This window comes from Amphibalanus amphitrite, unplaced genomic scaffold (assembly GCF_019059575.1).
Source record: "Amphibalanus amphitrite isolate SeventyFive unplaced genomic scaffold, NRLGWU_Aamphi_draft 000788F_arrow, whole genome shotgun sequence".
Classification (NCBI taxonomy): Eukaryota; Metazoa; Arthropoda; class Thecostraca; order Balanomorpha; family Balanidae; genus Amphibalanus; species Amphibalanus amphitrite.
The window spans coordinates 53329-79660 of NW_024882282.1; the positions used below are offsets into that span (position 1 = coordinate 53329).

The 26332-nt window shown below is 54.4% G+C and overlaps 3 protein-coding genes across 25 annotated transcripts in view; 2 read left to right on the plus strand and 1 right to left on the minus strand.

Annotated features, from left to right (window-relative positions):
* Positions 1–410: 410 nt before the first annotated feature.
* Positions 411–11526, minus strand: LOC122366154 (adenosine kinase-like). Of its 5 annotated transcripts, XM_043338035.1 has the most exons (9): positions 10489–10869; positions 6109–6369; positions 5585–5752; positions 4970–5138; positions 4359–4565; positions 4012–4128; positions 3905–3936; positions 2029–2208; positions 411–1228 (listed from the first exon to the last, which is right to left on the minus strand). In XM_043338035.1, exons 2-9 carry the CDS (start codon positions 6270–6272, stop codon positions 1120–1122), a joined length of 1146 nt encoding a protein of 381 aa, XP_043193970.1. In that variant the 5' UTR covers positions 6273–6369; positions 10489–10869; the 3' UTR covers positions 411–1119. The 5 variants fall into 5 exon arrangements, with proteins under 5 accessions (XP_043193970.1, XP_043193966.1, XP_043193968.1 ...); XM_043338031.1 differs by lacking the exon at positions 3905–3936 and having other exon boundaries at positions 3977–4128; positions 10489–11526; XM_043338033.1 differs by lacking the exons at positions 3905–3936; positions 10489–10869 and adding an exon at positions 11244–11350 and having other exon boundaries at positions 3977–4128; positions 6109–6330.
* Positions 8380–9617, plus strand: LOC122366156 (trypsin-1-like). Its single transcript, XM_043338037.1, has one exon. It carries the CDS (start codon positions 8425–8427, stop codon positions 9277–9279), a length of 855 nt encoding a protein of 284 aa, XP_043193972.1. The 5' UTR covers positions 8380–8424; the 3' UTR covers positions 9280–9617.
* A 118-nt stretch (positions 11527–11644) lies between the features above and the next one.
* Positions 11645–26332, plus strand: part of LOC122366157 (CLIP-associating protein 1-like) — an 81387-nt gene continuing 66699 nt past the window's right edge. For 18 of the 19 annotated variants that reach the window (XM_043338038.1, XM_043338040.1, XM_043338046.1 and 15 more), the window contains exons 1-2: positions 11645–12019; positions 14571–14946. In XM_043338038.1, the coding sequence (XP_043193973.1) occupies positions 14770–14946 (177 nt within the window). In that variant the 5' untranslated portion in view covers positions 11645–12019; positions 14571–14769. The remainder of the gene's footprint in view (positions 12020–14570; positions 14947–26332) is intronic. The other variant, XM_043338039.1, reaches the window with a different exon arrangement.

Sequence of the window (26332 nt, forward strand, 5' to 3'; positions counted from 1 at the left end):
GGAAATGTACTAGCGGCGGGCGCCGCTGTCATGGTTTCATTATTATGCCACTGGAATGGCGGCAGGATGATGCATTCTCGCGAGCTGCCTGGCACCGGCGTCGTCCCGGGAGCCATGTCTCTGGCCCGGCCGGCGGCGGACCGTGCATATGATGATATGAGCCGGCCGTCTGTCCGCTCCCGCGCCGCGGGGACGCTGGCCGACCGGTAACGGTGACGGAGCGCCACTCAGCGCCACCACCCCCGATCATACAGAGTCATTGGTGACTGGAGTCAAAGGTACGACTGGTGTCTGTCAGAAGGGTAAATCCAGCTGATGCCACAGCTGATAACAACGGTACTGGTTAATAGACAAGTTTGCTCAGCCCTTGACAACTATGTAGGGCTGTAACGCTTCGGTCAGAAAGGGTATGCACCACACCCTGTATTGCAACTGGTCAATTTCATACAATGTACATGCATTTGAAAGGTAGCAGATAAACTGATAATCCACCGCACCAAAGACTAGGTCAGCAATCACTGGATTAAATCCATTACATCGAATATCAACAAGGCGCTCCGCTTTCAGCAATTACTCCCATCACAAGCGACCAAAGCTCCTGCTCGCACTTCATTGCACAGTACACTGCAACGACTTAATAGCTTCAGTTGAACCGACACAACGCAAATGTGATGACTGAAAACAACTTTAACACCAGAACTCAACTAAACCAAACGACTAGTACCGACTATTCTACCAAACAGTCGCGGACGTATCGCATTCCTGAACTAGAAGTCACTTTCACCTAATATTGCACCGAACTGATCAGAACCCGGGCCAGGGTCCACGTGACCCACCAGACTTGGTTCCAGTCAGATCACGTGGCCCGCCGGACCCCTCGTACTAACCGAGGAGTCGATCTCAGAAATCACAACTACCTACCCGGACTAGACGGTCACCTGAGCGGTCCGCCCTCCGCTGCCCGCCGGCCGGTGGTCGCCCACTGGCAGCGGGGAGCCGCGGCACCCCGTGGGCGGCGGGTCAAACCACTGGGCCGAGACCGGCTGACGGCCGCCGGCCCCTGCGCTCACTGACCTGCCGCTGCCCGGTCCGTGCGGAGTGCCTGGTCCGTCAGACGGGTTAGCTAGCCACGCCGTTGGTGAGAGGAGGCTCGGTCAGCGGATGGCGCCGCGCCGGGATTGAACAGCCCAGTGCCTGGACTACCTCCCGGGCAGCCAGGACGCCGTACCTGGGGACGAGGGGGGGGGAGGCGGTCAGAGAGCGAACACACCTCCCGGGTTGGCGAGGGACACCGTACCTAGGGTCGAGGGGGGGGGGCAGACAGACCATGCACCCCCCCCCCCACACACACACACACACGGGCAGCTAAAATCCCGTACCTGGGAAAGGGCCGAGGTGGTTACACAGCGCCAGAGGGGCGAGGGACCGGGGATTCGAAGGTGAGCTCTTGGCTGCCCTGAGGGAGGTCAATAGTCCATGCGTTACACTCCTACACAGTGTCAGACTGCATATGTTCGAGTGTTCCATTCCAAGCTTGTGTGAATCCAAATCCAAATCCAAATCCAGTGTATTGAGGCCTCCAAAGTGAAAAAGAAAGGTGAAACTGAGGTGAAAAAGAAGGGCCACGTCCTCAGCTAGCCCAAACGACCTTATCGACTCTGATCCACCGTTTAGTGAAAATGGAGCCTAGCCGTACAGCTAAAATATATCTAACTATAGAGAGCGAGGGAACTGTGGCTCCTAAACCTCTCCACTAAGCTCCTTCTTAACCGACACCCTCAGCCCACTTCACATTCCCTAGCTCACCTTGCACAGCGCACATCCCATCCTACCCACCAAGCACCCCAGCGTAGATCCCTATGTCCATCTCTCCGCCGCTCCCGTTCGCACTAACCTGACGAAGTTCTCCAGCTACTATCTGAGGATCTATCGGCAGTCGGCACTCACCTGACAGAGTCCTCGAGCGACTCGCCGAGGAACTGTCCGGCCAGGAATCCGCCGAGGAACTGCCAGTCTACCCACGCTCACCTGACAGAGTCCTCGAGCGACTCGCCGAGGAACTGTCCGGCCAGGAATCCGCCGACCACGGCGTCCCCCGCGCCGGTGGTGTCCACGATCTGGCGCTCGTCGATGGCCGGCACGGGTACGGAGACCACGGAGACGTCGTCCAGCAGCAGCACCGGGTCGGCGCTTTGGGTGACAATTATCCTGCGGTAGAGGGAGAGAGCACAGTGAAGTCAGAGCACACCGATCAGACAGCAGCAGCAGCAGCAGCAGCACCGGCTCGGCGCTCTGGGTGACAATTATCCTGCGGTACAGGGAGAGCACAGTGAACAGTCAGAGAACAGTCAGACAGAAGACACAACACTCAGCACACCGCACAGTCAGAGCACAGCGAACAGTCAGCAGCAGCAGCACCGACTCCGCGCTCTGAGTGACAATTATCCTGCGGCATAAAATGAACAGTCAGAGACAACACCGAACAGTCAGAGACGGAGCGCACTAAATAGTCAGATGCAGCACAGGCGCAGCGCTCCTTGCGAGCGCACCCTACCGTAGTGGGAGAGCACAGCGAATAGTGAGATACAGCACCCGCTCAGCGCTCTGGGTGAGCACATCCCACCCCACAGCGAACAGTGGGATACAGCACCCACTCAGCACTCTGTGTGAGCGCCACGATCCTATGGCGGTCGAAGAACACAGTGAACAGTGAGAGGCAGAGCACAGCGGTCAGTCCAGCAGCAGCACCCGCTCAGCGCTCTGGGTGACCACGATCCTGCCCGTAGTGGGAGAGCACAGCGAACAGTGTGATACAGCACCCGCTCAGCGCTCTGGGTGAGCGACACGATCCTGTGGCGCTCGAAGGACACAGCGAACAGTGAGAGGCAGAGCACGGCGGTCAGTCCAGCAGCAGCATCCGCTCAGCGCTCTGGGTGATCGCGATCCTGCCGTAGTGGGACAGCACAGCGAGCAGTCGCCGAACAGTCAGCGGCTGAGAGAGCAAGAGCCAGACAGCAAGGCACGGGATACCTTTCACGTACGTGTCGCTTTGGTTGATTGTGGTCCTCTTGGATTTGTCAGAGAAAAGGTCACCACTAAGATGTACAAAATAAGTAGCAACAGTAGCGCGAATTCTGCACAGAGCAGACTCGTTTGGAATGCGATTTCTGGCGACACGACAATATGAATTGTGCAGCTTCGGTAACACATTGTGGGACCCGGGGCTGCCAGTTGCCTGGCGCAGGCTCCACTGGGTGCTGCATACAATAATCAATGGGGAGCACCAGGGAAATCATGACCAAACACGTATTGTAAGTGGGCCCCCTGGCGTTTCAAACTACCCATGCATAATATAGCGCCTGCCGGGAATACACGCGGAACCGCTCGCTACGGCAATGGCAATTCATGAATGCATGCCAAAGGGCGTGCGTCAGCTCTGGAAGTTGTGGGCCGTGGATCATTTAGATAAAGTTCACTGGCTGTAAAGACCATGATGCACTGGTGGTTAATCATTCACTCCAACGCGACGTGGACAATGACGTCAATGCAGAATTATTCAAAACGGTTGCCGGAATACGTTTTATTGTTAAATTACAGGCATGCGTATTGTGACAGGTGATAATATTAAATCATGCACATCAGCCAGCTGAAGGGGTGCCAAAAGCAGAAATGTAAAGTAGGAGTGACTAAGACGCATGTAGTTACTGTATCTGCTAAAGAGAGGGATGAAACTGAAGAGGGGTGTAACAAAGAGAATACGACTCTACCATACCAGCTCCGTGCTTTGCTCGCGCCTACCTGAGCTGGGCAGCACACCTGCCCGAGCTGGGTAGCACACCTACCTGAGCTGGGGCCTGTGTCTGCTCACCTGAGCTGGGGCCTATCGCCGTTGAGCAGCGCCTACCTGAGCTGGGGACTGTCGCCGTTGAGCAGCGCCTACCTGAGCTGGGGACTGTCGCCGTTGAGCAGCGCCTACCTGAGCTGGCCGGGACTGTCGCCGTTGAGCAGCGCCTGGTCGGCGGGCTGGTCGGGCTCGTCCGACTGGGTCATGGCCTCCACCGTATTGAGCCGGGTCGAGGCGGCGTCCAGCAGGCGCGCGTAGCCCAGCGGCGATATGTCGAACTCGTCCTGACCGAAACAGGTCACAGGTTTGGGGTTACACTGTTGTAGACCCCGGGAGGGATTGGGAAGCATACGCTCAATGCTCATAAATGCTCAATCTAGCTTGCCTACAGCCTAGCTCAAGAACAGTTGCAGCCTGATGTGACATTAAAACGGAGTCTCAGCCTCGACAGGACCCATGCTTTCACCAATGCATCCAAAGAAGTAATGACTTTGGTACCTTCCGCTATTCTCACCTCCAGTCCCAGGGCGCGAGCCAGTGCGGTCAGCTCTGTGACGTGTCCGAACAGGAAGGAGACGTGCGGCAGCAGCTGACAGATTGTGCTCGTGTGCCGCTCGCACACGTACGTGCCCGACAGGCTGAACACCAGCCGCCGGCCGCTGTGCGAACAGTAGCGCGCCACCTGCACCGCCGTCTCCGGATCGTGCGTCACGAAAAACCCCTGCACGAGACGGCGGCGGGGGAAGGTGCGAAAATACAGACATTGCAGATTGTGGCAGAAATAGGCGCACACACAACGAATATTTGCACAAAGTCAAGAACTAAAGGCTTTGACCCGATCACTCAAGATCATTATAAGCTCAAAGATGATAGTGACGGGTAGTGCCACCTACAATACAAGTAGACACTAGTGAGAGGTCTGTGACTAATGTAACGACACGCTTCAATGGTACGACTTACGAGTCAACTGACACCGGATTCTTAGACATCCGATCCAGCATTGCACCATCTCCCGCTATCGTTCCGTATCTTACATTACTAAAACAGCAAATCGGGCAGAGGCAGCATTCTCCAACCACTTCTGGCGACCCCCAACCCCACCCGGCACCCGAATCCGTTACCCACCTCGATGTAGACGAACTGGGCGCCGGTGAGCAGGGCCAGGTTGTGCGGCGAGAACACGCGGTCCGGACGGCAGAGGGTGGCCGCGCCCAGGTCGGCCACCAGGGAGCGGTTGGTGCCCCAGACCAGACTGACGGCGCGGCCCGTCGGACGGTCCTCGTGCACCACATACCTGTAGTGGGGACGGGTCACACAGGTCAGCACGGCCACAGCGCCGGCAGACAGAGAACCCACCACGCAGACCGACATCTACGAGAGCGGTGGCACGATGGGGCATCATCGTAACAACGAACGCATGGTGTTCAGCAGTTTGCAAGAATACCAAATGCAACAAAGTGTGAATACAATGTGCAACAAAGAACAAGGGTTAATAAGTCCTTACCCCACTCCACACAGCCTATCAGACAAACAGCCATGTTATTAGCTAGAACACAAGCCTTATTCTCTCAAGAAATCCTTGCCGTTTCAATTGTCTCTAATGGATCGCTAGTTATCCCGCACTTTTATGGATAATCTAATTATCCCGCACAACCCCCGCAGCTAATGCATCTAAGTCTTTCACTAGTCAACACCTACACAAGCCCCGCTTGATCGCTGAAGCGCTTCTGGCGCCCCCACCTGGTGTTGACGCCGTCGGCTCGCACCAGTTTCTCGAGTCGCTGTCCGAACTTGTCGGCTCCCACGGCGCCCACGAAGGAGACGGAGGAGCGGTCTCCGAGGATCCAGCGGTAGATGCGGGCCGTGTTCTGGGCGCAGCCGCCCGGGCAGAACGTCACCTCACCGCTCCTATCCGGGGGGGGGGGGGGGCAGAGGCGGAGCGGCAGTTAGGACACTGCTATCGCAGAAACAGACCAGGTCAGCACCAGATCAGAGCGACGGTTAGGAGTCGCCTTGACCGATAGTGTGCTAATAATAAGGGATAAATGGCGGTGCCTAACTAGGCAATCTCCTTGTCCAGATATGGTTTCCTTTGGATTTCGGCGAAAGCAAAAATAGCCTGTAGGTGTTGACCGGCCGAGGATCGAGCAGATTCGGACAGATTCGGTCACTATTGTCACCAGACTGACACGTAGTTAGAGACACGAACATAATACGCCAATATCTGTGCCCTACACAGCGATTTGTGTCCAATATCCACTGACCTGGCGAACACCTCGTCGAAGAGCGCCTTCTGGTCGTCGTCGGCCTCGATCTGGTTGTCGGGCAGCAGGCGGTACTTGGTGAGCAGCTGGCCGTCCTCCACACGCAGGATCATGTCCAGCAGCGGGTTACCGAAGCAGAGCAGGTCGGTGGTGAGGTCACCCATGGTCAGCGCCCGGTCAGCGGTGGTCAGCGGTCCTCACCTCGACACCGCGCGGTCGATGCTGCAGATGCGAGGTGGAGAGCTCAGCAGAGGCGGCAGGCTGTAATAACCGGCCGGATTCAAAGCATTTTCGATTTACGCTGGGTTTTCTTGATTGGTCCAATAGAACCACAGATTTACAGCTAGAGATCACTTATTTATCTACCTCTTATGTTGGTTGAGGGCCAAGATTATGGTTTAATAAGTAAGATGCTATTAAAATAATAGTGCTCGACAAACAGTCACCTGTAAATTTCAAATTCAACTTGTAATGCGCCTATAGAATAAAATTTCGAATAATTGCACGCTCGTAAATAAAAAAGAACGACCAGGGGCGTGTAATCATCAATGTCAATAGGAAACTAACACACTGGGTCTAATGGGAGGCGGAACTTCCTGGAGCTACTGTGCGTATTCACCAGTCATCCCCCCCCCCCCGCCAAACGTGTCACATAGCCGACCGTTGTCATAACTGAGCGCACAGGTGACGCATCGGCATCCACCGTCACAGAGCGTCACAGAGCGTTATAGGGCGTCACATGTTGACTCGCCAGGGTCACGCGCAGTGCGACCCGTAGTTAGTGCAGCCGTCTCTGTGGCTAATTACCACCGGTAACCGTGAACACAAACACGCACATGGCAGCAGACCGACTTCCGCGGACTTCCGGGAACACGCACCGGAACAGCGAGCGGAAGGACAGCGGTCTCGGAATGCACCGGTCCGGAAGAGCGAGGCGTGACGCTCGAGTCCGTAATTGACGCTACTTCCTATGGTTCATCGGGCAAAAAGCAGACGATACGCGGAATGGCTGGAGGCAAGGACCTTGATCTAGATAAGGAATCGGTGCCAATGGCGGCACATCGGACACGCACAGTACAGGGACAAAAATAGCGTCTCCACTTTCAAGCATATTGGCTTAGGAATCAGAGGTCCGACTGCCATAAAGCAAAAGGAAAAAAATAATACCTACATAGTATAATAATAGCTAATTAATAACACATACAAAGCAAGTCATATACATCTTACGGAATAATCAACAACTATCCATGACCCGTCTGACCTGACCGGGCCTGAAGGCCCGGCCAGTAACGCTTTTGAGACAGTTATGCCATCGCACCCACCCAGCGATGCACTTACAAATGCATTGGGGCTTATTCCATGTGCAATGTGCATTGTGCACGCTTCGTACGTGCACTAGTGCACGCACCGTTTCCACAGTTCAAGAGCGGCTTCGCCGATTGTGATTTACATAGCTACGTTGTTAAATGTCGGCTAAATGGGAAATACGAATTCACAAGACGGCTGGGATCTCACTTTGCACGTGAGCCCGAGCGGAGAACACTTCCATGCATTTAAAGAACTGCTCGGCCGATTGCGCTTAAAGTTGGTACAAAGTTACAGGCCGGTATCCACCGTGCCGGTCAAAACCTCAAATTTCTGTCAATAAAAAGTTCGGTATACGGACGTGCACATTGCACATCGCGAAGGGGCAAAGAAAGTCTTCATCTGCTCCCGGCATTGAAACTTCGCCAAAGTTCGGGAGCGAGACCCGGAAGCATCGCTCATTTGGGCTCCCAGCGCCAAAATTGTGCGAAAGGAACCAGCAGAACATGCGGGAAATGCACGGAAATGAACAGCTTTCGTGGCTATTGAAAAAAAAACGCCTCAAAGTCTTCATTATCGATAAACATTAGACGACGAGCTGGGGATCGAAGCTGACGTCCCGCACACGGCCGGGAGCGACGCGCCGGGCAGCCGGTGACCCGGAACGGGCCGGGTCGGAAGAGGAAGTCCCGGTCAGCGGCCGGCCGGGCCAGGTGCCGGGCGGAAGCCGCCGCTGCGCGTCCCACAGAGCCGACCTTGCCCCCTGGCGGCGGTGGTAGGGTCGCCGGCCGCACCGCTCGACACACAGCCAACACGGAGGGGTGTTGATGACCGAGCGCTGGCATGCGGGCGGCCGCCGCCGGGGCACCGCCGCCCCAGTGACCGTGAGACCCACCGAGCCGGCGCCGCGGGGTACATAAGCAGCCGGCGGCGCCGCTGGCTCCACACTGCCCCGAGCAACAGCTCAGCCTGGCGCTCCTCACCGAAGACCACAGTCCGCTCTCCGCCACCATGCGTGCCGCCGCTCTACTGACGCTCGCCGCCTGCGCCGTGACCGTGCGCGGCCAGAGCGACTCCAACACGACGATGACAGAGTGCGGCCAGCAGCAGGTGCTCTCCGGCCGCGGCCGAATCGTGGGCGGCAGCGGCGCCTACGCCGGCCAGCTGCCCTGGACCGTCTCCATCCAGCTGGCCGGACAGCACTTCTGCGGCGGCACACTGATTGGCCAGCGCCACGTGCTCTCGGCCGCGCACTGCTTCCACAACCGGCGGACGGCCGACTTCCGCGTGGTGGCCGGCGAGCACGACCTGCGCGTGGCAGAGCCGGCGCAGCAGGAGCTGGCCGTGGCCGCGCTCACCGTGCACGACCAGTACAAGTACCCGAGCTTCCGAAACGACCTGGCGCTGCTGACGCTGGCCGCGCCGGCCGTCTGGGGGCCGTTCGTGCAGCCGGCGTGTCTGCCGGCGGCCGGCGCCGCGCCGCCCACCGGCCGCACGGCCACCGTGGCCGGCTGGGGCTGGCTGGCAGAGTACCGCGACGGCGGACGACGCGCCGACCGCCTACAGAGCGCCGACGTGCCCGTCCAGACGCGCGACACGTGCAACGCCTGGTTCGCCGCCGCCGGCAAGCGGCTGACGCTGAAGCCCGGCCAGATCTGCGCCGGCCTCAGCGAGGGTGGCAAGGACGCGTGCCAGGGCGACAGCGGCGGCCCGCTGGTGGTGGCCGAGCCCGGCGGCAGCCACACGCTGGTCGGCGTGGTGTCGGCCGGCATCGGCTGCGCCCGGCCCAGCCTGCCTGGCATCTACACGGACGTCAGTCACTACCTCAAATGGATCCAGCTTCGGCTGGCAGAGGAGCAGGAGTAGAGATCAGCAACCATTTGGAATTGGTAGCTGCATCACGATTGCCAGTTGAAATGCTGATCTCAGTTGGCTTGGTATTTTTTTTTAGTGCAGGGCATATGTCATTTTATATTTCAGTCAGTTCCGTGAATAGTGGTCATATTGGTGGATGCTAAAGAGCCTCTATCTTGGAGCAATGTGAATCGCAGTGCTAAGTGAGACATCCACACTGTTAACTGATAATGACATGGTGATATCACACATCACCACATTTATAATTTATAAATGTATGCCATTTTGTTATGTGCAAGTTGAATGTGTATGCAATACAGCCTATAAGATAAAATATCAGTTGAGGAAACTATCAGGCAAAGATCCAAAAATTGATCGGTCAATAAATAGACTTTTTATTACCATATATGGGTATAAATGCAGCCCTCGCTACTATGGGTGAAAAACAGCATAACATGCCAGTATTTATGGTAGGTATGGCGTCCACCTTATAAGAAAGAAAAGGCTTCCATTTCCCACTAGAAATTAACGCTATTTGATAAAATTTGGCAAATTCACTAGAAAACGCCAATCACAAAACAGCTTTTCTGCAGGTTCCGGGCATCACAATCAGTTGACCATTCCATAAATGGATTGGTATTTTGAAAGAAAATTGTTAAAAAGGTTTAATTTCATTGCAATAAATGAAGGCATTAGTAGAGCAGACGTAACACAAAGGTTTTCCAACCGAGGAGAGGCGCTGTAGGTTTGTAGGTTGTAGGGTAGGCTTGTAGGTTGTAGGTTGTAGGTTTTTAGGTTGTAGGTTTGTAGGTTGTAGGTTAGGTTAGGTCAGGTTAGGTTAGGTTAGGTTAGGTTTGTTTAGGTTTTCCTAGAAAGAAGCACCTCCATGTATGGCGCCTCTCCTTGGTCGGAAAACCTTTATGTGACGTCTGCTCTACTAATACCTAAATGAAGATATTTAATTTTAAAATCATGATTTAACCACAATTGGAAAAAATAAAGAAAATAACAAAAAAAATGGCATTAATGCCTTATTTTTTCATTTGAATGCTAGGATGTATGGAAAAGAAGTTTTCTGATTTTATTACCATATATGGTCATTGACCCGCCCACTCCAGCCGTTGATTGGCTGATCAAATTTTAATTCGGAGCCTCGTAGTTGCCCCAAATCAAGGCCCTATATACCCCCCAGGCCCCAACTAAGTAAGGCCCCAAACTTACCGGTTAGCGACGATGGCGACGACGGTGACCGGACACCAGCTTCACCGATACCATATTACTTGATTTTCTTGTAACTTCAATCTCCTATATTCTATAAAGATTTGTTTTCCCTCTTATCAAATAATCATTTCGATAAAAATTGCATAGAAGCCTCACGTTGACGTACGACCGAAGTGACCCCTGCCATTGCTGCTATCAAGGCCGTATAAGAGGCTGCTATAAGCATCAAATTGACGATTAATTGCACAGGCCACAGTGTTCAATTTTTCGCCAGCACTAAACGCGAGTGGACTCTTCAGGCTTTGATTGGTTCGTTTGGATTCGGTGCGGATGCCACAAGAACTAGTTACAGGAAAAGAACATAATAATTTTGATGGGCAGCTTGATGCATTTATAGCGCAAGTACGACATAACAACATGAAAAAGAGACAGCTAGTAAAATGTTACAGACGTTAAAAAATGCGTTGCAGAAACACATTTTGAGGTTGTTGCAAGGCTGGTAGTTGGACATATTGTTGGACAAGAAACACATGATTACCAAAACAAGAGACCTCAGCCGAGATTCGGTTGCGGTTCACTTTTCAGGCATACGAAAAATATACAAGATTGAGATGTGCTAAATTCACATAAGGTCACGATAACAACGCATGCTCAATGCTGTGCGAACATTTACCTCAACTATGTTATGCTAACCTTCGAAAATTGATCAATAGGAGCTGTGCTAAGTAGATAGTACATTAGTAGTTAGTACCCACCGAGGGCGAGGCAGTCCGAAGCCTGCAACCGCATCTTTCGAACGATGCGGAACGCGTTCGTATGTTTTAGGGCCTTGGTTTGATCAAACGAACGCGTTCGTTTGATCGATAAGAGTCAGATAACGGTAACACAGTATCTCCAGCTTGACACGCACCGAGTCCGATACGGAATCCCGCCTATCAATTCAGCAGCTATGAAATCAGCCAAACGGCGCATCAATCGGATACATCTAAAGCTGTTGATGCAGATTGGTCACCACACTGCACGAAGGGCTCATTTCACTATAGATGACGCCAAGCAAAGATTCTTTATGTATATAGATGTCGCTGTAGAAGCCAAATACGAGATGCCGTTATTTATCAGGGCTTCTTATATTGCATTTTTTATTTGCACATCATGTTTGCGGGGGATCATGATAAAGTCTGCCTATTTTTTCCATAAATTACTCAGGATAAAATAACTTACATGGACTTATTTGCTGGCTAACCGTTGGATGTCGTCCATTTTAGGTTGTGAGCTTGAGCAGAGCAAACGGAAAAGTGTTATGGCGGCGCTAGTGACGCTTGGGGTGGTGCTGTTGCGGCTGCTGGTGCAGTGAATGGTAATAGGGCCTTGGTAATAACTTTTTCTGATTTGGCCGAATTGCTGAATTGGATACCGCTGCCGGCCTTGCCGCTGCTTGGCCGCTGCCCGCTGCCCTTAACTGTTGCATAAGTGTGGTGCTGTGAGGGTACAGTTTTGATTGTGCTTCAGGATCTGCCGTTTCGATTTGTTGGTAGGTAATGCTGCTGAAGTTTGTTATATGGTTTTGACTATATAGTTTCTATTTAATTTGAATTTATGGTCTTTAACTGGGATTTTAGGAGGTTTTGAACTTGCTAACTTATTCTGTTTATAGATATACGTTGGGCAAACTAGACTTTTGGAATCAAAATATGGAGGCATCAATAATTTGATTCTGGTGGGAGGAGCCATGACCAAATATGGGCATGGAATCAATTTTTTGATTCATTTGGGTACACTTTTGACTTCAAATGTATCGTTACGGTTGAAAAAAGGCCCATGACGGTGAGATTTTTCTTTAAAAAGGTAGAAAAATGTGTTAGGTTTGCAAAAAATGTTACCTCAAAACTAAGAAATTGTCCCTTTGGCCTTGTGAATGGGAAAAAGACACAGCCACTGTCCATCACGTAAAAGCTGTTTTGAGGAAATCATACTGTATGTTATTTTTGTATCATGGATCACATACTAAACAATCAGTATTTGTGTGAAATGGCAAAATGAAATTTTCAAACCCCTAATTATCATTGTTGTAGTACTTTTATAGTTATTATATGGTTTTTACCTGTTGCCTCAGTTTTTGTATTCTTGACAAGAAAAAATTGTGAATTGCTATCAAATGTAGTGAAGGTTTAGTACAACAATGCTATAGGTATCTGTTGTGGTGCTGAGGATACCACTAAATGAGAATAATAGCAAGATAAATGTGGTATTCCTGCAAGTCATTGTTGCCTATCTGTTAACATTACCTGTGAATCAAAATAATGAATAGCCAGCTGATGGGGAATCAATATTATGATTATCTGTTTAAAGTGAATCAATTCCTTGATTGCCTTTCACTACCTATAGAATTCAAATTGTTATGTTAGGAGCAATATTATTTTGCTTAGGAGATAGTTCCAGCATTTCTGTTCAAGATCAGGCATGCTCCTTCTTGAAACACTCTCTTATTTCTATGTGATTGGTAAGTTAGAAATGGTCTGCATTTATGCCCAAATATGGTCATAAGGAATCAATCTTTTGATGCCTCCATATTTTGATTCCAAAGGTCTAGTTTGCCCAACTGGTATATTCGAATGAAACATTCATAAGGGATATTGCTGTTGGTTGATTCAGATTGAAAGATTCAGTTTAGATAGATAGATAGATAGATAAGCTTTATTTCAGACTCTGGGTCCATACTCTTAAATACTGATGATTTCAGCCAGTGCAGTGGCAAGACAACCAAATGTCACACAAACAATCATTCGGGCCTGTTTCAGCACTCGCGCAGAGCTATGTGCTAAAATGAACGTACAGTTGCTGTTGCCAGAATGTGATGAAAGTTAAAGCTGCTTTCAAAGCTTAATGAAGAATTGTACAAGGGTAGTAGCTGCCATTAAGTGTTACAAGCATGGTTAAAAGTTGTTAGAAATAGGATCCTGTTTCAGTTTGATTTGAAATAAATTTCCAACAAATGTATGCCTTGTACTGGTTGATACAACTCGGAATTCTCCCTGTGAAATTTTTAGTTGATGTAAGGCCAGTTTTACAAGGAAGAAAATGGTTACATTTATTTTTTCCTGATATTGCAACCGAACTTTGCCAGCCACTCAATTAAGATGATCATGGACATGAAAAATAATATCAGCGAGAGTACCTATTGGTAGGTACCTAACTGATGTTTTCACTTTGCACCTCAGCAGTTTTTTTTTTTTTGGCTGGTTAAGTTTGTGGGAGACATAGGTATTGAAAAAAGAATACAGGCAGCTAACAATTTTCTGTTGGTTATACTGGCTCCTGACCTTTCCCTGTTGATGCAAATATTTTCTGCTTATTTTCAAAGTGTGAAGAAGGGTACATCACATTGTTTGTTTCAAAAAGCATCTTTTCCAAGTTGTTAAATGTAATGCAATGTTTTACACATGGCTTCTGTTTTATTTCATCCATGGGTTTTTTATGTTAGTTTTGTTCTTTTTAGGAATGTCAATCATTGGCTTTCTTTTTAAGCTGGGTAATTTTAGAAGGTATATGGAAACAATCTACTCACAGTGCTTGTAAATTTTGTCATCCAAGCTCCTTGAGTTTGTACAGTGTGCACACTTTTAGTTTTCTCTAATCTATGCCATGGTATTGTATATAATTGTGTTATGTTGCTTTTGATGTGCATTGTGAGTGTGAAAGAAATTATAACCTGATGGTGCGCATTTCCAGCAATGTTCTAAGTTGTTTTTTGCTGCTGTTTAGTTCCATGATATTTACCCACCAGACTAGCAAATGCCAAATCATATTTAAACATTTGACAGGTTCATTAGATGTCAACGCCTGACTTCCAGACCTTGACCCTTATTCTAAGTATCGCCTGGTGTGCAATGTGATAGCTGCAGTGCAGACACCCTGAGAATAAGACCATCATAGTTTTTTGGATAATATAAGTGTGCCCAGCAGCTGCATCATACACTGATCAGTGCAAGCATTAGCCCTGCTGTTAGTTCCATTCTATTATATTTAAACACTTACTTTGGCTATTGGGTTCTGAATCTGACGCTCTCGCTCTGTGTTTCCAGTGTGGTGTGCGCGCGAGCAGCCGTGTCCTGCGTCGACCGGTGGTGCGTTGCGGTGCTCCCCGGCGGTGGCTGTGAGTGTGGTGAGTGTGCGGTGCGGGCGGCCGTGTGCTGAGCGGCTGACGGGTCGGCCCCGGTGTACCGAGTGAGAGCGGGCGCGCAGTGCCGGGCGGCGAGACGCGCCCCGCGCGCGGCGCCGGCCATGTCGCAGCTGGACCTGTTCCTGCCGCTGCTGGCCACCTCCGACACCAAGAAGAAGCTGTCCATCAGCAATGACATCATCAACTACCTCGACCAGCCGGGCAACAGCATCGAGTGCGAGGACATCGGTGGCTTCATCGACGGCATCATACCATGGATGAACCAGAGCAACTTCAGGGTGAGTGCTCCGCCGGTCGCGGCGACGGATGGCCGACGGCTGGGTGATGGCTTAGGATAGCTGCTTGGCGCAGGCTACTCCCATCGAATCGGCCACCTTCCGTGGGCGGAGTGGGGCTCCTGCTGTCGGGAATAGGACTATGCAGGGATCCTGAATCCCACCGGTCAGTTACAAAGTGATGACTAGCTTTTGTGCGTGAAGAGGAGTCGTGTGTTGAGCCATGGTCGGTCTCTCGCCCTGGTCCTGTATCTCCCAGACGTTCGTGTGTTACTCATGGCATTGGGCGCGGTATCTCGGCCCAGCGCGACACTGGGCCCTGTAGCCTAAGACATAAGATTTAGTGTAATCTAGACGATAGCGGGAGTACTGACAGATCTCTGAGACTCTGGGTTGCTGATACTGTTCTCCCAGCACCCGTGACAGATCACGGCACCTTAATTGTCCTATGGTTGACTGCACACCATTTTGCTCCGTTCCGATCGCTGCACAGCGCAATGACTTTGTCTAGCTGTTCTCGTACCTCTCGTGGGGACTGATCACTGTTGTCATTTCTCCAGCTGGCCCTGCACATGACACGATGACCCCTCCTCGTCTAGGTATCGCTGCAGCGTCGTTGTCAGTCTCACAGCAACAACTGCTGGTTCTAGGTAAACTAGGACTGGAAGGGGATCTTGGTCAGCAGTTTAAACACGTCTACCGGTGGGCAAAACAATCGCGACCCCTCCCCTTCCTGCTAGTTTTGAGTGCACTATAGTGCACCCCGTTTCTCAGGGTCCAGTTTGGAGGGCTTTGTTTAATGGCTGGCGACCGGGCAGTGGACTCGGACCGTTAGTCACCATTTGTGGACATTGGTCGTCGGTGACGGGGAGAGAGGAGCTGCGCCCGGTCGGCGGTCCGCTGACTCAGACCCTCTCTCCTGCCCCGGCGCCAGTCGTGCGCCTCCCTCTCCCACACCACCTCCCACCTCTCCCTGAACTGGTGGCGCTGCCGGCGCGTCCGCCCCGCCACCGACTCTCCAGGGCGCAGGGGATGACGGCGGTCACTGCGCTCCTCTCTGTCGCCTCGTGTGCTCAACTGCACGTGTCGGCCCCGCCCGTGATCGGGACGGCGGCCCGGTCCGATCACCGCCCGGTGGAGCGGAGCGGCGTGATCGGCGCCGCGGTCTGTCAGCGCAGCTCGGCATCGCTGCCTTCTGGCGATGCCAGGTGATGTGGAGCTCTGCTCTGGTCTCCGCGGCGGTAGCTGAGTGTCGTCTGTGGGACGTTCCCCGGCCGCGGTCAGCCGGACCTGGTCGGCGGGCCGATCAGCTGACCGCCGTCGGTCCGCTGGGTGTGTGCGGTGATCGGCCCGCCCGCGCCCCGCCCCCGTCTCCGGCGGCGCCGCGCCGAGACGTATATGGCCATATCGGAGACGGCATCGGCGGCCGCCGCCGACGCCGGAGCGGCGGCGCGGCGTTTCACCGGCCGCCGGCCCGGGACGGCTTCAGTGATCGGCACTCAAACGTGGCCGTGATTTAGATGTTACTCTGGTGAGGCTCAAAGAGGATGTTACAACAGCGAATGGGCTCTGTAATTGCTGTGCCCAAACATCCAATCATCATCATCGAAACGGAATGTCTTTTGTTTGGAGCATTTGATGAGCCTGGGATCCGGGAGGTGCATCATTATGCTTAACTTTCGTTGCGGTTGTAACGCCATTATATCACCAGATACGGCTTTTCTAACTGAAGGTGTGTCATTGACAGCACCTCTGACGATGTCGGTGCAGTTTCACGACACAGCTGACAGCACAGAGAGAGAGAGGCGTGCTGTGCCCGTTGTCTGAGTCTGGTCATTGATCATACTGCTTGACTGACTGCGGTCTATCCGCTGTGTCTGTAAGAGTTCCGTCTGCTGTTTCACCCGTGCTTGAGCTTAACAGCTCCATTAATCTGACTTGGGAAGAATGATCAGTCTGGCCAGCGTTTTGACGAACACTGGTCATTCCACCTATGTAGTCTGTGTGGGGTAGATCGTTTCGGTACTATTTGGGCTGTCATTTATATCACATGTGTCCGCCACGCTGGCCTGCGTTGTCCGACCATGCCTCAGTCAGCACCGTTCCGGAACCCAGCGCAGCATGTTTCGGCCAGGCCGCCCGCGACGGCTGCAGCGCGGTGTCTGTTAGCTGCGTGCTGACCCGTGTCCGGGCTGGCCGACCAGCGTTGTCCCGTCCGTGACGGTCAGAGCCGCACTCTCCGTGCCGCAGGTCTCGGCCGATCACGGACAAGTGTCAGTAACGGTGGGCTCGGATGGCGGGCCGGTTCAGACGGCAGCTGAGCCCCACCTCACCTTCCGGGGTCATCCCGCACAACTGCCTGCCGCTCTCCATAGCGGTGCGGCCGGGGACATCCTGGCGCTGTGACGACCGTCGTCCCAGGTGCACAGTCCGCGGTCCGAGCCCCGCGGGACGACCGCCGTCTCAGGTGCACAGTCCGCGGTCCGAGCCCCGCGGGACGGCCGCCGTCTCAGGTGCACAGTCCGCGGTCCGAGCCCCGCGGGACGGCCGCCGTCTCAGGTGCACAGTCCGCGGTCCGAGCCCCGCGGGATGGCCGCCGTCTCAGGTGCACAGTCCGCGGTCCGAGCCCCGCGGGATGGCCGCCGTCTCAGGTGCACAGTCCGAGGTCCGAGCCCCGCGGGATGGCCGCAGACGGTGAGCGTTCGGGGGACGGCGCTCCACTTCTGGGACGTCTCAGCCCGCAGCCAGTGAGCCGACCCCCGCCTGGTCATTACTTTTGTCCACCGCCGAGTGCGGGGCGGATCGGACGGAGAACAGGTCACTCGACAGGTCACCCCCAGCGGCGGTGGCGGAGTGTGACCTTTAGGTGGCCGCGGCTGATGGCTCCCAGCTCCCCGGGGCTTCGCCGGCGGTGAGAGCGACCGGCCGGCAGTCGGCGGCACGGCTCGGACCGCGGTCGATATCCGAGAGGGACCCGTGACCGCCCGCCGCCCTTCAGACGTGGGCGGCTGCTGGGGCAGTGGAGTGGAGCGGCGTCCCGTTTGTCTGGGAAATATGCACTGAACGCTGATTCTAATCCCAAATAATGCAACCTGAATCATGAATGAAATTGTTCTGTCTTCGGATTGACATTCTAAACTCGTCTGTAGTCGAAATCGGCGCATAGTGAACAGCACCTAATAGAAAAAAGATAGTTTCTTCCTAGTGAAAAAAACGTTTTTCATTGCCAAATGGAGGAAGCGTGTAATTGTCGAGTTTTCAGCAATGCAAAGGCACCTTTTCATGTGATATTGCATCTGTTTTACCCGTGTGTAAGGTAGTCTGCTTGCGTGTTTGTTGTCTGTCCTCTGGTTGGTGGGCCGGTGATCCGTCTGTGTATCGGACTCTGATCAGATCCGCGGCTGTATGGCCGCTCGGCCTATCTGTCTGTGTGCGACCACGACATTCCTGCGTTCGGTTTACATCCGGCGCCGATTTGTGTACACAGACCCGCTATCGGGCGGGGTCGAACGGTCACCGCTCGGCCCCGGTGGGACTGACAAGGTCAACGTCACCGGACCCCAGTGACGTCATAACGACCGGGTCCAGTGACGTCACCAGTGACAGGGGTGCTGCAAAGCATTCTTGTATGCTGCTGCCGCAGACGCGACAGAAATTCGACTGATAAGCCTGGTACCGGAGAATAGCCAAGTAGGTACTTAAGTTTGTTACGATTGAATTGAGTGAAGGCAAACGTATATAAGGCAAAGCTAAACACCAGATGCTCTACTTGCCCTGATCCTCACTGATCTAAGTTAAGTTTATGCGGCGCGGTGATCAGCAACAATCAAAGACGTACGTACATATTTTCCAGAATAATAAGCTATTCTTCTGGCAAACGGTTTGCATAATATCGTTTGCAGTTTGTTGGAAGCTGGCTGATGGTACACGATGATCGCGAAACTCACCCAGCAATCGGAGTTGAGTTGCAGCGCCCTCCCACACCCCTCCGACCCGCAGTGACGTCACATCCCTCCGACCGGGGGTGACGTCACCGCCCAGGAGGGGTCGCCGCCCGTCGGTCGCCGTTACACAACACCGGGCGCCGGTGACGTGCGGTGAGGTCGGCGCCGGTACGATATACGGGTACTGCGGGCCGGCCCGCCGCTCCGGTCGGTGCAGGGGTCGCCGCGGCCCGCAGGGTCACGGCTGGCCCCGTGTCGCGCCGAACGGGACTGGTGGCGGCGTCTGCGGCGGTGATGGAGCGCCGTGTTGTGTCGCCCGTGAGAGAGATTCAAAGAACCGTGCCCTGGCGCTCTCCCGGCTGGCGAGAAACCGCTGCTCAGAGACAGACGCCGCAGCCGCCGGACGGGCTTTGAGCGCCGCTGAGAAACGAGACGCTCCCGGGGCTACTGATAGGAGAGTTTCACCCTTGTTATTTGGAGGCCCGTGCTGCGCCATTGTATGGTCGGTGGATGTTTGGGAGCGACTGAATCAGGCATAGGTACGCAGCGTCTTCAGACAAACGTGCTGAGATGTTGATCGAATGGTTTGTTTGGAGTTCATATGTAACTGCGCAGGCAACGAAACCATAGCCATCCCCCCCCCCCCCCACAATAAATGTCAGTCTCGAAGCGTTGGTCACTGAAGTACAAATTTGTGAGAGAAAAATGTATTCATGGCCGTACTTGTTTGTAATAAATCGAGCAATCGCCTCATCCTTCCTCGAGCAGTCATCGCACACGTCCGACAGCCACGTGCCTATGTTTTGTGACACCTATACAGTTGTGCAATGTTCAGCCAATCTAATCTACCGCCTCAGTTGTCGAGAGTGCACTCGTCGCCCGTGCTCGGCGGGCGGCCCTTCTCCGCTGTCTGTTCGCTGCCCGGCCCCCGGCGTGGGCCGTGTTTTGATCGCGCCGCCTGTTTACCGGCTGGCTGGCTGCGCTGGGCAGCGACGACCACAAGGCTCTGAGGCCGTTCACCCGGCGTGGTCCACTCTGGGCCGGCACCTTTCTCTGCGGCCGCCGCCTCTGATGTTGCGCTGCAGGCTGCAGCAGGTGCCGCCGGCGCCGCCGCTGCCGGCGCCTCTGCACGACCGGCATACCTGGCAAGGCCGGCGGTGCGCGGCCGGCGCTCCTCCGCTTCGGCGCGCCAGCTGACGGCCGACCGGCGACGGTCCGTCGGGCCGCCTGCAGTGGGTGATAGTCGGAACTGCCCAACCTAGCCCGCTGTCGCCAACGACGCGGGGCGCCGGTCGACGGGCGCTGCACTGACGCCGACGACCCGTCTGCGGTGCTGGGGACGAAATGTCCCTATTTAACCCAGGCTACAGGGCGTCGAGGGACAATTGTCATGACATGTGGCCGTGGGCGGCTGCAGGATATCACGGTGCAACGGCTCTACCGCCAGTGGCCCGCGGCGAGACTTTGTTCTGATCTCTGCAAATACACCGCTCACAAGTTGGCGCGGACGCGTTTATTCTCAGTTTGCACCAGCCAAAAGGCATTTCCAAATATTTGATAGTGATGTATACTGCTGTTCGGACAGGTCCAGTGCACGTTTGTAGAAGGATGTAAACGTCTAACACTGGGCTCTGGTAATGATATGTGATGAAGTTATCGTATTTGTGAGCTACCGTGGCGGCTTAGTGTCCGCCCGCTGCAGCCTCAGGCTTGTCAGCAGTTGACCAGCTCATCTGCCGGTGGAGTTGCGGCGGCCTCTAAGGGCTGTTTATCTGTATGGTTGGTGTCAGGACCGCTCTCGCTGCTTCTTTGGAGCTATGTCGTCACTGGATAGGCGGTCCGGGCGTCGGCCGCGGCCGGGCAGCCTCTGCCGGTCTTCCGCTGGCCCCGTGCCCAGTGGTGGTCGATCGGACACAGATCGGACTGTGGGACGGCTCGTCGGCGCTCCTCTGCCGAGTCGGCCGCCAGGTCAGCTGCCTGGCGCCGCCCCTGCCGCGGGCTGCCACGGTCAGCTGACGTCTTCCTGTTGACAGAGTCGGCCCGGCCGACCCCGGACACACCTGTCAGGCGCGCCGGGAGCCTCGGAGCCGGCCCTGTGCCCGCCGCAGCTCCCGGGGAGAAGCAGTCGCGCCGGCCCGCTTGTTTTTGTGCGCTTCGACCGGTTTGTGTCGCCCGGGACGGTGATGTGCCGACTACCTACCGGCTCCTGTGTATAAGGAGCGGGGGCGGCAGCGCTGGCGTCTGGCCACTCACGAAGATGGGCTTCTGGCTGGGCTCTGGATGGGTGCCAGCATGACGGATGGCAGAAGACCGGAAAAGAACCGTTCAGGCCAATAGTTGTCTGTCATTTTGCAAATGTATGTGCAATGCGCATCGCCCCTTTCTCCCGTCTATCTTAATTTATAGTTCATTGCCGCTTTTACGACTGTGTGCAGCTGGTCTCTCCATTGCAACACCAGCCTCCGGATGTTATGATTTCCTCTCATCGGTCCCAGCTGGGTCCTTAAGTCCTCCTCCTGGCGCCTGCAGTTGGCCCCTCCCACTCGTCCCCAGCAGGTCCGCCCCCGTCTAGCCGTGACCGTCTCCGCCTGTTCCCATTCTCTCTGCGATATCCGGTGCGACCCCGGCGGTCTGGCCTGGCTGGCACGCCACCGCCAGCCGCCGAGCAAAAACGCGCCGCGTCTCGGTCGGTCGGGTTAGAGACAGCGCCGATCGGTGCCGGACTCGCTGCGGGCTGCGACCGATTACGGGCGGTTGGGCCTGTCCAGCTGGGTCCCGAGGACAGTGGCATGTGACGTGCGCTTTATACGGTGTTCTTACGCGCTCATGACGTCTGGGTCGTTGTTCCTTTCCATGCAGCCTGACAGTCACTGCTTAGACCACCTCCCTCCTCTCCATGGAATGCTCATTCCGAGCTCTCTCCCACGGAGTGTTCGGAGCCCGTGTTTACTGCTGGCTGCTCGGTGTGGGCGGAGGCTATCAGACGGGCCGGTCTGTGGAGCGGGACTGCACTAGCCTCTCCGGAGAGCCGGCCCAGCACCCCGCGCTGCTGGGCGGCGGCCGGCCCGACGCCGCGGGGGCGGGGTTCGCACGTCCTGTGACTGGACCCGTGTCGGCCTGAATGGCCGCCCAGATAATGGATGGGCCATTCATCAGAAATTGGCCACCCGCGGAACTTTTAAATGGACGGCAGTGCACATTCCCAGAGGTGGCTGTTGTGGGGAAAGAAAACTTGATACATGCATGCTTCTTGTTTATTGTCGAAAGCTCGTGGCAGTGAAACAAACCCAGTGCCGACTCGAATCCCACCTTCCGCCCCCTTTAAATTGGTTCCATTGTTAAGACTAACGAAGCTTAAGCTTTTCCAAGTGTCCATGTAGTCAGCTTGTGGCTTTGTTACGCCGCATGTCACGGGCAATCCTATAAGGTCCGCAAACGCTGCTGAGCTGTTTCAAGGGTGTTGTTCTATATATTCCCGACCGGGGCTGGGAAAATGCGTTTTATTCACCGAGGTTTTTGTGCGGAGGACCGAGTGCCGGTAGGCACGAGGTCCGTAGCAAAAAACCGAGGTGAATAAAACTGCATTTTCACAGCCCAAGGTTGGGAAGAGATTTACCACATGCCGTACCGGCGTAACAGTTTATATTATATTTGTATATTTTATTGTGGGGTTGTGTTAAGAATGAAAGATGAAATTCCATACTTTCCCCTTATTTTGGGTTTGAAAAAGCCATGAGGATGAAGATGGTGAAGCGCCAGAAGTTAGAACAAATAAGTATTTGGAGTCCAGCAGGAGTGAGGAAACCGTGAGGAAAACTGAAAATTGGGTGAAACGCTGAATCAAACGCGTCTTGAATGCCAGCTGGATCAATAAGTTAGAACAAAGAAGTATATAGAGTCCAGTGCAGGAGTGAGAAAACCGTGAGGAAAACTGAAAATTGGGTGAAACGCTGAACCAAACGCGTCTTGGATCCCAGCTGGAACAATATCAAATATTTCATTGTGGCACGTTAAGATGCTTCACGCATTTAAATTGTTCGTTTTTTTTTGCGTGCATTATGTAGAAATGATTATTCCGACCATGTTCTGCAGCAATAAATACATTGGCATTGGAACGATAACCTTGTTTAGTTGAATTACGTTGACAGCAAAAGCATGTAAACACGCAGTCACTTACTTTTGCTGTTGCTGTTAGTGAACACACAATCCGAAAATATCTTCTTTGAAATTGGTTCTTCCGCTCAGAATATTCAGTAAAACTTTGGCTGGGAAAATCAAAAAGCCCTAGGGCCGAATCGTTTCCCAAATACCTTCAACATTAGCCGAGGCGGGCCGAAGTCATTTCCCAAATGCACGTGCTAATGTTAAAGGGATATCTCGGCATGTGGTAAAAACTTCAAACACCTCCCAGGTGGAGTGGCCTCTGCCTCTCGAGGCTCCGACTGATGCTGGGTGCAGCCGGGACCGGGAGGGGGTGGGCTGTTTCGTGCACTCGCCGTGTCCTTGTATGGTCGGCGGTGGTGTATTGATTGCCGGCGAGACTACCAGAGGAAGGCGCGGATGGGTGGAGAGCAGTGGGAAGCACCGGGCTCGCCAAACCCGGCACTGTGCTGGCACGGTGACGCCCAGCCTGTTTGCCACAGGCGCTGCCTACCTCCGCTTCGCCCTGGGATTGCGCACAAGTAGCGCCAGTCACGGCACCCCACTCGGTTCGACTGGTCGGAACCGAACTGGTGTTGCAGTGGTCAGCATCATCTGAATCGCTTATGGCCGTTCGGGTATATCCACCCGCGTCAGCATCGTTCTCCATGCCTGTCACGTATTGCCAGTTACGTTTATGTCCCTAGCTTCTCATCCTGGATCGTCGGCCTTCGTGCTAGTCCCGGCTGTACCACTTCAGCCTATCTCTAGCCACGACTGGTGCTGACTGCTGAGTGCTGGTCTCTCACGATGACCACCACTGACCCTCTCTCCAGACACGGCCGTCACTGACCTCCCTCCCCAGCCTTGTGCGATGCTGACCTCCCCAGTCTCGGCCGTCCCGCGGCGGTCTCTGAGCGTACCACCGCGATCGGCTCGGCTCGGTGTCGGCGCCGCCCGCCGGCCGTCTGAGCGGCCGCCGGTGTGGGTACCGACTCCCGGTCGGCCGCTCCAGTTTCCACCCTGAGAGCAGGCGGCTCTCGAAGGCCGGCCGTGTCGGGTCAGAGGCCACCCACCGAGGCAAGGCCGCGCGCTAACCACAAGGCGCTGCGCTGCGGAGGCGTCTTCGGCAAACTCGCTACTTTCGAATCCGTGCTACGTACTCGTTAACCCTTGCTCGTTTGTGTTTGCGGCTTTTTTCTTTACACGTTGCATCACCGGCGCATCTATTTTTATGAGATTTTTTGTAATGCTTTGTAATGCTAAGGCGCATTATGTATTAGACGAGGCTCGCAACGGCTAGCTTCTATCACCGGTCAGCCAGTTAAAAAGATATTTAGTAGCTACAAGGGAGCTTGAGCTGTTGTCTGAAAAGGGATAGCTCTACAGCAGCACAAACTGCTTATCGAACTCCGCTTATGCTATCGTCTCATTGACCGCACATGCGTGCCCCCAGAATTTCAGCTCTGTCGCGATAAGTGGGAGCTTGCTGACCCCTGGTGAACTACGTCTCTGTTTCGCTTCATCCAACGTATGCAGGTCCTGTCCAGCGCGGCGGTCGTACGTCAGTTCCCGACTGCTGCCCTCCAAATTGGCCGTCCACTGCGGGCCGAATGGAGACTGATCGGGCCCGCGTCGCCGGCTGACCCGACCCGTTGCGACTCGGCCCGCCCGGAATTACACACCGGCCCAGTTCCGTCGCGGTGTGGTCGATCGGCCGCTGACGGAGGGACCGGTGACAGCGTCCGAGCCGCCTTTTGCCAATTCAGCGCCAACCCGTCCAGTCGCTGGTGGTCCGTTTAAATCAGCAGCTACCTCGACGGGGCGTCCTATCGGCTCTTTGTTAGTCCGGGCAGCGACCGCCGAATCAGCCGGCGACTCAATCAGGAGTATTAGGCGGGTTTGTAGTCAGCTGACCCGGCGGCGGATCATTTTGGCTGGTTGCCCTTTGACGGAACACTGAACGAATGGGTGTGTTGAACTGTGTGATATTCTGGCAGGGGGATTAGCGATGGACTGCTCTGTCGATGGACTGACAGTCTGGCTATGTCGTGACACGTATCTGCGTCTTCGTGATGTCTGTGTTGCCGTGTTGACCTGGTCGCGTGCGTGCACGGTCGTGTCAATTAGAGTCCCCGCGTCGTTCAGGTTAGGTGTTAGGCGAATATTCCCTGGCACCTCTTGTTGCTGATCCGCTCGAAAGTGGCCACTTAACGCCATATTAACCTGCACTAAATCAGAGTTAGTGTTATCAGCACGGCTATCAGCCCTCGTTCAACACCAGCATATCGATATATTTACGTTAATACCAGGCTGGTAGTATCACGCTCTCTACCTTGACCTGTGGCAATAGTCGCGGTGCAGCACGCTGAGAGGCGGCTGATACGGCTCAATTTCCCTGCATTGAGGAAGTGAGCGGGCCGAGTGGTCGAGGGCGCTGGTGGAGAGGCCGGGGCCGCTCTCCTCGGACGGTAGATTCTGTAGAGCCGTGTGGCGTGCGGGCGGCTCGCTCCTTTTCGCACGCCCGACGTTGCGTGATGCATGTTGAGAAAGACGCCGCCAGGAAGAGCCTTCAAATAGAGAGGAGTGGGACCGCTGTGGCATTGATCAAACCGCCTCTCTGTATCACTGTAGTGGCGCAAGGCGCACCATGTTCGTATATGTTTATTTATGCCACTTTTGAAAGTCTTTTTCCTGAATTTTGGAGATCATCCTGTTTTGTACTCTTGCTATTACTGACCTTTACTTTTTAAGGCGGTTGATAGCAGTTAAACACAATAGACATTCCTTCCTGTCCTGTGCGCACTGCGCACCTCATCTTGCTCGCTCGTCGTCTCACCTCACCCAGTCAGCCAGCTGTGCTGAGCTGGTGTTGGCCAGCGGGCTCTGTCCCAGTAGCGGTCTCCTCCCACGGGATCTGTCAGCGGCGGCGGTGACCGGTGGGTGTGCCGGATGACCTCGCCTCATCACGCGCTCGCCGCCGGTCGGCTGCGAAGGCCGCCCGTGTGCGCGGTGCCGGCGGCGCGGCCCGGTTCCGACGCCGCCTGACCTTCAGTGACGGCCGGCTCCGCTCCGGTCCGGCGCGTGAGGTCAGGAGCTGGCTGCAGGGTCGCCGCGGGCCGTGTGGGCGGCAGGGGAGTGCCGCGCCTCGCTGCCGGTTTGAATGGCGGCGCTGGCTGGTGTCCTGCCAACTGTCGTCCGCTGCATGGCATCCGGCGGCTGTTTTGTTTGGCAGGTGTGTGACTTTAGAGGGGCGTTATAGCGTTGAGGTTTTGTGACAGTGAAGAGCACCAGACTGCGTACTC